We start from the raw sequence: 15,327 nt of genomic DNA on the forward strand, positions 1-15,327 counted from the left end.
GGGGTTGGTCATGGTAGGCCGGGCGCCACCTAGTTGGAGACTGATGTTCACAAATTCGCTTAGTCCAGTGGGCTAGCTGATTCTAAGCATCTTCAATTCTCGTCAGTCTTGTTTCCTCTGCACGGTGAAGACCAATAGTTGCACTTCAGATAACCACTCGTGTGAGCTTTTAAAGACCCCAGAAGCTACTCACCAAAGCAGACTGTCTTTCTGGACTATGTTATGTTAAATGTCACTTCTTGAAGGCTTTCCTGGTGTGGCCCTCTCCTCTCCCTGCAAAAGGCAGATTTCTCTGGTATCTCTGCCCCGGTCCCTGTATGCTAACTTCATAGACTTGTCACACTTTAGTGTAAAATACATGGACACGTACATGATCAATGCTGGCTTCTACATAGGCAGTATGTGTGTGAAGACAGGACTATGTCTGTTTCATCCCACGTCCCTTCAATCCATGTTGTATGAAGTAGACACTCAACAATGTCTGTTTAAGAGTGAGGGAGGAAAAAAGGAGGACTCGATACAATTAAGATGTGCATTTTAAATCAAAAAGCTATCACAATATTGCCTAAACATGGGCACAAATTCCTATTGTTTTCATTGTTAGTTGTTGTCATGAGTTTGGTTTCCACTCAAGTATAAAACAAAACACGTTTTCTCCGACCTGGTTCTGCGCCATTTTCATGTTCACAGGTGTGTCTGAGTTCACTGTTGCTGTTAAGTGCTGTCAAGTCGGTTCCAACTCATAGCAACCCTGTATAACAGGGGTTCCAAGGTGGGTCTGAACCGCTGACTTTGTGGTTCACAGTCCAGTGCTTACCATGGGTTCATTTTCCAGAACTTTATCAGACAATAGTCTATCGTTATCCATGGGTTTTCAATGGCTAATTTTTAGGTATCTTCACTTGGCTGTCATTTTGTCGTGCTGTGGCAGCTAGTGTGTTGCTATGATGCAGGAATCTATGCTGTCGGTGTTCAATATCAGTAGGGTTACACATGGCAGACAGTCTTGAGCAGAGCTAGCAGACTAAGAATAGACTCAAACGAAAAGGAGGCAGATCACTTCTAAAAGGTTATCCACTGAAAACCTTATGAATACCAACGGAATATTGCCTGATACCGTGCCTGAAGATGAGCCCCTCAAGTTGGAAGGTACTCAAAATACAACTAAGGAAAAGCTGCCTCCTCAAAGCAGAGTTGACCTTAATAATGTGAATGGAGCAAATGTGCTGATGGGGCACAATGGAAAATAAGAAGCAGATGCAAACATCCATTAATAAATACATGGAATGTGGAATTACAATGTATGGAATCTAGGAAAATTAGAAGTCATCAAAAATGAAATGGAAAGCATAAAGATCTTAGGCATTAGTGAACTGAAACAGACTGGTATTGGCCATTCTTAATCTAAGGAAAAAGAGGAAGACCTCCAATGAGACGGTTTGGCCAAGTGGCAGCATCGATGGACTCAAGAGTGGCAACAGTAGTGAGGTTGGCCCAGGATCGGGCAGTGTTTCATTCTGTTTTGCGTAAGGTCTCTGTGGGCCGGTACCGACTCAACAGCACCTAACAACAACCAACAAATGCACAAGATGTTGAGACATAGGAAAGAACCAAAGAAGATGGAAGGAATAAATAGAGTCACTGTTCTAAAAAGAATTAGTTGATACACAACCATTTCAAGAGGTAGCATATGATCAAAAACCACCACTATGGAAGGAAGAAGTTAAACTGCACTGAAGGCACTGGTGAAAAGCAAGGCTCCAGGAATTGATGGAGTATAAATTGTAATGTTTCAGCAAACTGATGTAGCCCTGGAGGTGCTCAAGAAATTTGGAAAAAGTACCTGGCTAACCAATTAGAAGAGATACATATTTGTGCCCATTGCAAACACAGATGACCCAACAGAATGGAGAACTCATTGAACAATACCATTAATATCACATTCAAGTAAAATTCTGCTGAAGATAATTCAAAAATACCTGCCATGGTACATCAACAGGAAGCTGCCAGAAATTCAAGCCAGATTCAAAAGAGGATGTGAAAGGAGTACGTCACTGCTGACGTTAGATAATCTTGCTGAAATCAGAGATTACTAGAAGCATGTTTACTTGCGTTTTACAGATTATGCAAAGGCATTTGATTGTGCGTATCATAACAAACTATGGATAACATTGCAAAGAATGGGAATTCCAGAAACCTAACTGTGCTCGTGAGGAATCTGTACACAGGCCAAGAGGCAGTCATTCGAACAGAACAAGGGGATACTGAATGGTTTAAAATCAGGAAAGATGTACGTCAGGGTTGATGCCTTCGCCGTACCCAGTCAATCTGCATGCTGAGCAAATAATCCAAACAGCTGGATTACATGAAAAAGAATGTGGCATCAAAATCAGAGCTAGACCTGTGATATGAAGATTATACAACCTTGCTTGCTCAAGGCAAAGAGGACTTGAAGTACAGCCAAAATATTCCTTAGAAGCCAGCATGGCTGACTTCTCTCATACTTCTGACATATTGTCAGGAGGGACCAGTCCCTACAAGACATCACGCTTGGTAAAGTGGAGGGTCAGTGAAATAGAGGAAAACCCCCAACAAGATGGACTGGCACAATGGCAGCAGCAATGGGCTCAAACGTAACAAAGACTGGGAGGATGGCATGGGACCAGGCAATGTTTCGTCTGTTGTGCTTTAGGGTCAGAGTTGGAACCAACTTGACGGCACCTAACAACAACAGAGAAGAATCGATGCATTTGAATTATGGCGGTGTCCAAGAATATGGAAAGTATCACCTACTAGGTCTCCTTCCCTGTAGGGTAACAAGGTAACATTGAGGAATCCCGTTTAAAGGTAGAGAGAAGATGGCGCTATGGGCTTCCTGGTCTGGTTGACGCTGAGACTCTAAGATGAAGACGACAGAGCCTCGGCCCTCCGGTAACTGTGTGTGGTGGGAAGATGAGTGCCACATTACAGGGAGGGACAAGGTACACAGAAGAGGGCTACAGGCACAGTCACACGACAACAAGCCAGTCTGCTGGGCCTGGAGCCCAAGCTGGGGGTAGACAGGGACAAAAGATGAAGCTGGGAATGGACCAGTCAAGTGGCAAAGCCAAGGAACAGTAGGTGTGAGCAATGCAGGTTTCAGAAGCTCTGTGGTACAGGGGTGAGGCGAAGAAGACTGCGGTCAGCACAGCCTCTTCCTGCTGCGAGGTCAGAGGGTCAGCATAACTATGGCGGCGCTGGTGTGGCTCTGGAGCGAGAGCGTCTCCAGCGAGTTCCTCACACAGACTCTCTCCCAGTCAGCATCCAGGCAGGAAGTACACAGGCTCAGGTGCCGTCAGCCTTTACTACAAGCTATTGTGAGGGCAGCTTAAAGACTGAGGTGCTCCCCTGTGAACTTGGTTGAACCTCAGCATAGTGATCCTGCTTGGTCGCCTTAGAGTAGGTGGTGGTCTGGCAACATTTTGCGTGTGGGGTCCCCAGCCGGTCTCCTTCCTCCCTGCCTTCTTTGGATGGCGGCTGTTTATGCTGGACGTGTGGCCAGAGACGGGCAAGGATCACGTGGAACCTCGGCAACCTACGACAGAGCCATTGCCATGCTGCAATGAGTTTCGATGACGGGTAAGACTGAGGAATTCGCACTGACCGCCTAAGACAGGCAGCGTCCCTTAAACAAATAATAAATAAGGGGGAATCTGATGCAGACCATGCAGACCCGGTCAGGAGTTCAAGTCCCTGTGGGCCCAAGCGTTGCTGACCATCCAAACCATAGGCTCTGAGGATCAGACTTTAGCCACCTAGCAGACATAGCAAAATGTCCCTTATCTGATTATTCAGATACGCTGGTTAGTAATTCCATACATGAGCCCTGGATACCCACAGATAAATGTAAAAACCTTCCCTAAAAGCTGAGACTGTAAATTCCAAAAAGGCAAAGTTTCCCCGCCCCCCCCCCCCCCCAAAAATAGCTAAAGAGGATAGAGAGAAACTCTGTTAACTGATGGTATGTGGAGGGGATTATAATCAATGTAATGAAACAAGGTATATGAATGTTTGAATGTGAACCGATGATGTGCCCTGAAAACTTTCACTCAATCCACAATAAAAACAAAGAGAGAGAGAGAGAGAGAAAGAAAGACTGAGGTGCGCCTGACCCAAGCCATGGTATTATCAATAACCTCATATGCAAGCTGGACAGTGAATAAGGAAGACCATAGAAGAATTGATGCTTTTGAGTTACGGTGTTGGAGGAGAATACTGAAAGTGCCATGGGCTGCCAAAAGAACCAATAGACCGTTTTGGAAGAAGTGCAGCCAGAGTGCTCCTCGGAGGCCAAGATGGCCAAACTGACATACTGTCAGGAGGGACCAGTTGATGGAGAAGGGTATCATATTTGCTAAGGTGGAGGGTCAGAGAAAAAGAGGAAGACCCCCAATGAGATGGATTGGCCAAGTGGCAGCATCGATGGACTCATTCTTGGCAACAGTAGTGAGGTTGGCCCAGGGTCAGGCAGTGTTTCGTTCTGCTGTACATAAGGTCGCTATGAGTCGGTACCGACTCGATGGCACCTAACAACAACAACTACACGGTGAGGGCATGGCAAACAGTTAACACCTTGGAATCTGATTGGAAGGTCGGTCCATGAGCTGCCTCTGAAGAAAAACCTGGTGAACCACACCTAAGAAATAAGTCACTGATTTCTGAGTTGATGTCAGCTGGTTGATGGGGAGCGGGATAGTTTTAGGGATTACACAGGCTATTTTAATTTGTTTTCCAATGTCTCAGAATTCTAAAAGAAAAAGAAAAGAAAAGCCTGGCTCATTATACTTTTCACTTGATTAAAAAAAATTTAAATGGATGGAAAATAGTTGAAAATGTCTAAAATTAAAAATACTCTTGAGCAATCAAAAATACTCTTGAGCAATCCCATTTCCTAAACTGAAGAAATTTAAAAGTATATACTGGGAAAGACAAAAACCTGGTTAAATCAGTACCAACACAAGCAAAAGAGCTAGCTAATGTGTTGGTGAGAAGGGAATTTACGTGAACAATAAAGTGGTTCTTAGCTGCCCTGAGTATAAATTATCTTCAAAACACAGAACTGCTAGAGGAATCACTTGTGGTGGGAAGTTTCAACTAGTTCTAAATTAATGGCTTATGTCTCATTTCAAATATGTCATGTCCAATTAGGAAAGCCTGTCTATTTAAGAGACGACATATTAAAGCATCTCAAGGGATAAATTATTGCCTAACATAGCTCGTGTCAACTATCTTGGGAGAAATCGGGATTTAAACAGATGAGATAAAGGATGTGTATGAACATGAACACTTCCTAGTGTTCCTTCGTAACGGGCAACTAAACTATTAGGTCGGAGCTAACAGGCATCTCCTAGTGAAACCTCATGCTCATGGCTTCAAGACAAGCTCCATCTTTTCTGGCTCAAATATCTCACTGTTAACAGCAAGATCTAACTGCATTTCTTTCTTTCTTTCCCTTCATCTCTGCAAGCCCCACCTGCCATATGCAGCCATCCACATCCTCAAAGCCTGTCTTAGAGCTACACCTTGAATCGGGGATCAAGTTACTGCTGCCACTAACACATCTTCTCACCTCAAAGACACTATCCCTCAGTGCTCAGAGGCTTAATTAAACACTTGTCTTAACAATCCTCCTTTCTGACCAGCCCTCTCACCAACAGAAGGTAACATATTACCTGTGTCTTAGTTTCTTGGTGCTGCTATTAACACAAAGACCATAACAGATGGCTTTAAACACCAGAAATGTATTTCCTCAAAGTTCTAGCGGCTTCCCTCCTTCCTTGATTCCGGGGGTCCTCACAAAGCCTCTGTCTTCCCCAGTGTGTGCTTGCTTCAATGTCTAATCTGGTTTTTGTTTTTTGGGTTTGGTTTTTTTTAAATAACTCTGGAGTGATTTGGTTTAGCCTGGTGCACTAAGATAAACGTGAAGCTGCTAACCACACGTTGGATGGTTCCAATCAGAATACCCTTCCCCCAACCTCAATCTTCACTCATTCTGTGCGCCCAACTCCCTCATCCCCAGAGCTGTTCCGTGGTTCTGGTCCAGGGGACGGACAACTCAGACTGAAGCAGAGCACAGGGCAGCTGTTTTGTCCTCAGAGAAGAGAGGCAGTCACTGACTTGGACTTGAATTTGTCCTCCTCAGGACCATCATGGTACGATGGAGGTTCAACCCCCCATATTTCATAGTCTGGATGAGACACGCATTAACCCTTCTCCCCAAATACCAGGGTAGTTCCAATGTGAGAGTAGGACAGAGAAAAAGGAAGACTGTAGAATTGATGCATTTGAGTTATGGTGTTGGAGGAGAATGTTGAACATACTATGGGCTGCCAAAAGAACCAACCAATCCGGGTTGGAAGTAGTACAGTCAGAATGCTCCTTGGAAACCAGGATGGCCAGACTTTGTCTCTCATAGTTTAGACATATTACAGTCCCTGGAGAAGGACATCATGCTTGGTTAAGTGGAGGGTTGGAGAGAAAAAGGAAGATGCCCAACGATATGGATTGGCACAGTGGCAGCAGCAATGGGCTCCAAGGTAGCAATGATTGTAAGGTTGGCTCAGGGCCAGTGTTTCGCTCTGTTGTGTATAGGGTTACTATGAGTTGGTACCAACTCGATGGCACCTAACAACAACCATTATCCCAAATGCACTCAGGAGACGCCGTCAGCCTGACATCTGACCCACGCACTTGGCACTTGCCCTATCTCTACAACTGTACGACTGTGTGTGTTATTATCTTGATCTCTATATATTTATATCTGAAATCAGAAGAAGGCAAAACTGCACAAGAAAGCATTCAGTAGTATGAACAATCCCTGCTGTGGGCATCATGGGAAAGTCATGGAAGAAGAAGGGCTTGTGTGGGATTATCTATTGTTGCTGCTGTGAAGTGCTGTTGAGTCAGTTCCGACTCACTGTGACCCTATATAGGGTTTCTGAGGAGCAGCTGGTGGGTTTGAACCGCTGACTTTGCGGTTTGCAGTCTATATATATGTAGTATATATATGTGCATGCACACACACACACACACACACACACACACACACACATATATATATATACTTCAGTGGTTTTGCTTCTCTAGAGAACCAGCCTATGACTGGCAGGGAGTCTTCTTGGAAAATTTAGGAAAACTATGTACTGAATCTCTCCACAGGCAAATCAGGGGTGCTCCACCTCTTCACATACAACCGAACATGTAATTTAAGGGGTCTTCTAGACATCCCAGCAGTGTCCTGGTGTGGCGCTGTAGGAGCAACACTGGACTGTGAACCACAAGGTCAGCAGTTCAAACCCACCATCTGCTCCTTGGAAAGCCTATGCAGGGTGGCTATGGGTCGGAACTGACTGGCTGGCACTTCACAGCAGCAACAATGGACAGGGCAGCCCAAGCCCTTCTTCTTGTGAGTCCCCATGGTGCCCACAGCAGGAGCTGCTGATGGTACTGAAGACTTTCTTGTGCAGCTTTGCCTGTGTTCTACTGGACAGCTTCTGAAATACAGTGTCCACTTCTCCAGGGCACAGGCTATGTTATTGCCTCATAGTACCTGAGTATTAACAGTCAAACATAGATTTGCTGATTGGATACTCAACAAACATGTGTAGAAAGTTATTAGATATAGCATTGACCGCCAGAAAAACGAACAAATCAATCATTCAAAGGAACTCAACCAGAAAGCTCTTTCGAAGCATGTAGAAGGTGAGGCTGCAGGCCCCTTATGTTGGATACAGCATTAGGAAGGACCAACCACTAGTACAGGCCATCATGGTTGGTAAAGTAGAACATGTGTGAAATTGTGGGGCGCCCTCAATGAGATGGAGTGACACAGCATCTGGAACAATAAACTCAAACATACCAACAATCATGAAGAAGGAGCAGGCACTTCACAACAGCACAATTCCATCCTGTGCACCACCAGTCGGCAACTGACAACATCAACAGCAACTTACATGGCAACCGTCTGAGGCAAGACGTGAAACTCTAGGATGCGTTCCAGAAAACAAAGAGCCTACCAGCAGTCGGCCACCATTCATCGGTCAGTTTGTGGTACATGTTTCCGTGATTCAGGAAGCTATGCCAAGGCTAACTGAAATACAAGCAGGGTCACCCAGAACTGCCAGGGTCCACATGAGGTAGCAGACTAAAATGGACTAGGAAGACAGAGAGACAGACCACTTGCTAATATTTAGTCACTGAAAACCTCATGAATTCGCAGTGGAACACTGTCAGATAGCACCAGAGAATTAAATGCTAGAACACAATGAAGAACACCAGAATATTGTCAGATATAGTTGCAGAAAATGAGCCCCTCAGGTTGGAAGGCTCTCAAAATACAACTGAGGAAGAGCTGCCTCCTCAAAGCAGAATTGACCGTGATGACGTGAACGTAGAAAAATTTCTGGACCTTCATTTGCTGACGACACACAACTCAAAATGAGGAGAAACAGCTGTAAATATCCATTAAAAACAGGACCATGGAATGCACAAAGTGTGAACTTAGGAAAACTGGAAGTTGTCAAAAATGAAATGGAACGCATAAACATCAATATCCTAGGCATTAGTGAGCTGAAATGGACTGGGATTGGTTATTTTTAGTCTGACAGCCACATGGTTTACTATATAGGGAGTAACAAACTGAAGAGGAATGGTGTCACATTTATCATCAAAAAGAACATTTCAAGATCTGTCTTGAAGTACAACATTGTCTGTAATAGGATAATATCCACATGCCTCCAAGGAAGACCAGTTAAGAATCTATGCACCAACCACTAAAGCCAGTGATGACAAAATTGAAGAATTCTACCAACTTCTTCAATCTGAAATTGATCAAACATCTAATCAAGATGTATTGATCATTACTGGTGACTGGAAAGCAAAGATTGGAAACAAAGAGGCAGGATCAGTTGTTGGAAAATATGGCCTTGGTGGTAGAAACGACATTGCATGATAGAATTTTGCAAGACCAATGACTTTTTCATTGCAAATATAAAAGGCGACTATACACATGGACCTCACCAGATGGAATACACAGGAATCGAATTGACTATATCTGTGGAAAAAGACAGAGGAAAAGCTCCTTATCATCAGTCAAAACAAGGCCAGGGACAGATAATGGAACAGATGATCAATTGCTTATATGCAAGTTCAAGCTGAAGTTGAAATAAATTTTTGAAAGTCCATGAGAGACAAAATATAACCTTAAAGTTGTTGTTGTGAAGTGCCATTGAGTCGGTTCAGACCCATAGAGACCCTGTACAGGGTTCCCAAGGAGCAGCTGGTGAGCTTGAACCTACCTGAAATTAGAGATCATCTGAAGAAAAGATTTGATGCATTAGACACTAAAGACCAAATACCAGAAGACAAAGTCAAGTATTATAACAAAATATGCAAAGATCTGGAGTCAGAAAACCAAGAAGGAAGAACACACTCAGTATTTCTCAAACTGAGGGAACTGAAGAAAAATTCAAGCCTCCACTTTCAAAACTGAACAATTCTATGGCCAAAATGGAGTCCTACCTAGCGTAGCACCGTGGGTTAATGCGCTGGACAGCAAAGTCGGTTTAAACCACAAGGTCGGCGGTTCAAGCTCACCAGCCACTCCTTAGAAACCCTATGCAGGGTTGCTATGAGTCGGAACTGACTCGACGGCACACAAACAACAACAACATGGGCAAAATATTGAATGATGCAGAAAGCATCAAAGGAAGAAATACACAGAGTTACTGTAAATGGTCAGTGTTCAACCATTTTGACAGTCAGCATATGGTCAAGAGCCAATGGTACCAAAGCAGAAGTTCAAGGTGTACTGAAGGCATTGGCAAAAAACAAGCCTCTGGTAATTGATGAAATTAATTATTAAGACACAAGTTGAAATCTTTCATCTAAGTGATGTGGCACCGGAGGCACTCACTCATCTATGCCATGAAATTTGGAAGACAGCTACCTGGCCAACTGGAATACATCCATATTTGTGCCCATCCAAAGAGAGGTGCTCTGGTAGCGTAGGGGTTATGAATCGGGCTGCGAACCGCGAGGTGAGCAGTTTGAAACTACCAGCAGCTCCATGGGAGAAAGATGAGGCTTTCTGCTCCCATAAAGATTTATAGCCTCAGAAACCTTGTTCAGGGTCGCTATGGGTTGGAATCGACTCGACAGCACTTAACAACAACAACAAAGAGACGTGACCCAAAGGAATGCAGAAATCTTAAGATGGTATCATTAGTATCACATGCTAGTAAAAGTTTGCTAAGAATCAGTGGCAGTGTTTCATTCGGTTGTGCATAAGGTTGCTGAATGGGTACTGACTTAATGGCAGTTAATAACATGTTTTCTTTGATAAGTCTTGTTTCAAAGAACTTGTCATTCTTTTGAGTGTAAATTACAGTATACCTATAAAGTAATTTTAGGGTTATCTTTAAAGTTTAACCCTGAGTTTCCATATTTCATGATGAAGAATGAAGCTATGACAAGAATGTAAAATAAAGAATATCACTGCTGACGTCCGATGGATCTTGGCTGAAAGCAGAGAATACCAGAAATATGTTTACCTATGCTTTGGTGACTACGCAAAGGCTTTCAACTGAATGGATCATGACAAGTTACGGGGAATGAGCACGTAATTGTGCACATGAGGAACTTGTAGACCATGAAGCACTTGTTCGAACAAAACAGGGGAACACTGAATGATTTAAAATTAGGAAAGGTGTGTGCCACGGTTGTTCTTTCACTATACTTATTCATCTGCCTGCTGAAACAAATAATCTGAATAGCTGGATTATATGATGAAAAAAAGTGGCATCAGGGTTGGAAGAAGATTCATTAACAACCTGTTATACGCAGATGATGGAGTCCTGGTGTGGCGCTGTGGGTTAATGCTCCAGACTGCAAAGCCATTTGAACTGCAAGGTTGGCGGTTCAAGCTCACCAGCTGTTCCTTGGAAACCCCATACAGGGTCACTATGGGTCAGAACCAACTCGAGAGCACATAATAACAACAATATGCGGATGATATAACCTTACTTTGTAAAAGCAAAGAGGACTTAAAATATTTAATAAAGACCACAGCCTTCAATATGGGTTGCACCTCAATATAAAGAAAATAAAAATCCTCACCACTGGACCAACAAATAACAATCGAAATAAATGGAGAAAAGACTGAAGTTGTCAAAAGACTTCACTTTGCTGGGATCAACCATCAACGCTCATGGAAGCAGCTGTCAAGAAATCAAATGACATAGGGCGTTGCGCAAATCTGTTGCTCAAGACCTCTTTAAAGTGTCCAAGACCAAAGATGTTCATTTGAGAACTAAGGTGCCCCTGACTCAAGCCTTGGTATTTTCAGTAAGATTGTGAAAGTTGGACAGTGAATAAAGAAGACCACCGAAGATTGGATGCATTTGACTTATGGTGTTAGAGGAGAATGTTAAGTATGTTGGAAGAGTGCAGCCAGAATGCTCCTTGGAAGTCAGAATGGCCAGAATTTCTCTCTCATACTTCAGGCATATTATCAGGAGAGAACAGTCCTTGGAGAAGGACATCATGTTTGATAAAGTTGAGGTCCCAGTGACATGGATTGGTACAGCAGCAATGGGCTCAAGCTAAACAACTGTGAAGTTGGCTCGGGACCAGGTAGTGTTTTGGTCTGTTGTGCATGCGGTTGCTTTGAGTCCATACCGACTAGATGGCACCTAACAATAACAGCAGTCCGCAGCCCGAGACAAAGAAAGGCGGACAGGGATGGGAGGACAAGTGTCTATGGTCATACCTGAGGTCACGCTCGCTACAAACGCTCCCAGAGGGTGGAGTGAGGAGGAGGGAACACAAGGATTATACATCGACATTTTCAGGGAAACTGCTTCCTTCTGCTAAATAACCAGTTGTCATGAAGCCTACTGAAACTCATGACAACACTGTGTGTCAGAGTAGAACTGTTCTCCACATGGCTCTCAATGGCTTTTTTTTTTAAAGCAGATCACCAGGCCTTTCTTCCAAGGTACCCTGGGGTGGCTCAACTCTCTAACCTTTCAGTTAGCAGTAAAGAGGGGTAGCTATTGGCTCTGCCCACCTTTCTATCAAAGGCCATTTATTTCACAGGTGCCCAGAAAAGTTTATGTGTAACTCATATCTTTTTTATTCCTGTCTACTTCCTCCTGGCAAAGAAACCCACAGACTTTTATTTCTGAACAAGAAAATAGTGAAAACACTGTAAGGTCGAGTAAGAGTGAAAGGAATGGACTTCCTGGCAATGCTCTGACTGAGAAAAAGAAACAAACAAGAAACCTCCCCTGCCACTAAGTCAATTCCCACAGCGACCAGATAAAGGTTGTAAGTCTTTATGGAAGCAGAGAGCCTCAGTGGTTTCCCACAGAGCAAGCAGCTGGTGGTACTGAACTGCCAGCCTTGTGGTTAGTACCTACAGGGATTTGATACTTGTGCTCAAACACTCACCCAGGGTACTTACCGGTATTTGAGTAATTCTGGGGAATATTTTGACTTTGCTTTGAAAATCACCTGCAACGACAGAAAAAATATGGCAGATTGGCTTCCAGTTTGCTGACATCAACAAGTGAGTATCATCACCTGGAATTCCCCTAACTTTTTACACGCAGGCACCAGGTATGATTCCTGAGGAAGTGTGTGAAGTGTGTGAAGCTATAGATTTTTTTTTTTTTTCATTTAAATTCTGAATTGAATGATAGTTTACATGGGAGAGGGTCGGTTTTACACTCATGGTTTCATTGCAATGATTACAGTCTCTTCCGTGCGTCATCATTCAACAGTATTTGCTTCTATTCCTTCTGCTTTGTTTTGGTTTGGTTTTGGGGATGGTGGGGAGGGATGTACACAAAAACACTCAGGAATATATAATCATTTAACCAACCAAAGGGCACATTCTGCAAGCCTGCCTCCTGCCCACCAGTACTAAGGCCCTCTCTTTCCATGAGCCTGGAGTCCTCAGCTGCTCCCTCTCTCCATGTTCTCATCTCTGCCTCCATCTCTGGCATCACTGCTTCTCTAGATAAGGTTCCATAGTCCGCTCATGCTCTTCTCCCTTGATGGTCCTAGGGTCTTCTGATCCTGGACTGTAAGATTAACTACTCCCCCACCTCATTGTGTTACAAAACTTCTACCTTTACAGTTGTGACAGTGGCAATTAGTCGTGATAATAACTACTTAATCATAACAATCCTACCCCCATCTCCTTTCACTAGACTCATCTAGACGAGATGAAATTATTCACTGGGGACTCTACCTTCGAAGCTATAGATTTTTTATGTTATGCACACAATGTTCAAAGTAAATGTACAACCAAAAGAGACCTACAAAAATTGAATAATGTACCATGCTCCTGGATAGGAAGACTTAGCATTGTGAAAATGTCACTACTGCCCAAAGCAATTTACACATACAACGCAATCCCAATCCAGATTCCAACAACATTCTTCAAAGAGATGGAAAAGACATTTACAAACTTTATATGGAAAGGAAAGGGACCCAGGATAAGCAAAGCACTGCTTAAGAAGAGGAATAAGGTTGAAAACCTCTCAGTCCCCAACTTCAAAATTTACTACACGACTACAGTGGTCAAAACAGCCTGGTACTGGTACAATGAAAGATACACAGATCAATGGAGCAGAATCGAGAATGCAGAAATTAACACTTCTATGTACAGCCAACTGATTTTTGACAAAACACCTAAATATATCACATGGGGAGTTGACAATATCTTCAAAAGATGGTGCTGGCAGAACTGTAACGCGATATGCAAAAGACTGATACAAGACCTTCACCCTCACACTTCATACAAAAACCAACTCAACATGGATTAAAGACCTAAATATGAATCCCAGAATTATGAAGGCCATCAATGAAAAAATAGGGACAAATGTGAGGACACTAATTCAGGGAATGCATAGACTATCAAACATTGTGAAAACTACACAAACAAAAGCAGAAAAAATAGACGAATGGGACATACTAAAAATTAAAAAATTACATGCATCAAAAGACTTCACCAGAAGAGTAAAAAGGGAACCCACAGAATGGGAAAAATTCTTTTGCAACCACGCATCAGACAAGGGACTCATTTCTAAAATATATAGGAAACCACAACACCTCTACAAGAAAAAGACAAGTAACCCAATTAAAAAACGGGCACAGGATATGAACAGACACTTCACCAAGGAGGAGATCCGGGCAGCCATACAAACATATGGAGAAATGCTCACAATCACTAGTCATTAGATAGATGCAAATCAAAACAACAATGAGATATCAGCAATAACAGCAAAGATCAAAAAAGTAGAGGACAATAAATGCTGGCGGGGATGTGGAGAGACAGGGACACTCCTGCATTGCTGGTGGGACTACAAAATGGTCCAACCTCTCTGGAAAGCAATATGGCGCTTCTTCAGAAGGTTGGAAATAGAAAAACCTTATGATCCAGCAATTCCTCTACTTGGTATTTACCCACAAGAAATACAAGCCATAACACGAGTAGAAATATGCACACCAATGTTCATAGCAGCACTTTTTATAATAGCAAAAAGATGAAGACAGCCAAAGTGCCCATCAACTGAAGAACGGATAAACAAACTGTGGTACATACACACAATGGAATACTATGCTACCATGAAGAAGAACAACAAGGAAGCTGCAAGCCACCGCATAACATGGATGAACCTTGAGGACATTATGCTGAGTGTAATTAGTCAGTCACAAAATGAGAAATACTGCACAGGACCACTACTGTAAAAGACTAAGAAAAAGAACCCATACTAAAGAGGGGGGAGGGTATTCTTTGCTGGTCGCTTGAAAGGATGGCAAATCAGCCTGGAGTGGCTAGAAGAACAGAAGATACTTCTTGAAAGAAAGACCAACAGGAAAAATACAAAACAATAACGGCAGACCTACAAGAACAAGCAAGTTGCTCACCCAGGAGACATCAAGGCAAGTGGCCGGGTCCCCTTAGAGCAAAGCCCCTTCCAAGACTAAGACTCAATGGGAATACACACTCTGATTGGTGACCACGTTCATCACCGATAAAGGGAAGTGAGGGAAAAACAACAATGAAGCTGCGAGCTAAGGCCTCCAACATTCAATAGACTCCTATGAACCCGGGTGGAGACCTGGTGGGCAAGCAGTGTGGCAAGACCTGGGAACTCTTGGGCCTAGAGTCAGTGACATAGCCACAGAGGACTAGAGTGGATAGTGAAGTGTCCAGCTGATAAGAAAAGAGGGCATATGCATAAGAACACCCACACTTGCAGATAATACCCACTTGAC

The 15,327-nt window shown here is 43.3% G+C and overlaps 1 protein-coding gene across 1 annotated transcript in view; it reads right to left on the reverse strand.

Annotated features, from left to right (window-relative positions):
* The window catches only part of GPR137B (G protein-coupled receptor 137B), a 69,954-nt gene that overhangs the window by 23,189 nt on the left and 31,438 nt on the right, over positions 1–15,327 (reverse strand). The window contains exon 2 of the mRNA XM_006872007.1: positions 12,503–12,552. Coding sequence (XP_006872069.1) covers positions 12,503–12,552 — 50 coding nt within the window. The remainder of the gene's footprint in view (positions 1–12,502; positions 12,553–15,327) is intronic.

The sequence above is a fragment of the Chrysochloris asiatica genome, unplaced genomic scaffold (assembly GCF_000296735.1).
Source record: "Chrysochloris asiatica unplaced genomic scaffold, ChrAsi1.0 scaffold00179, whole genome shotgun sequence".
Lineage (NCBI taxonomy): Eukaryota > Metazoa > Chordata > Mammalia > Afrosoricida > Chrysochloridae > Chrysochloris > Chrysochloris asiatica.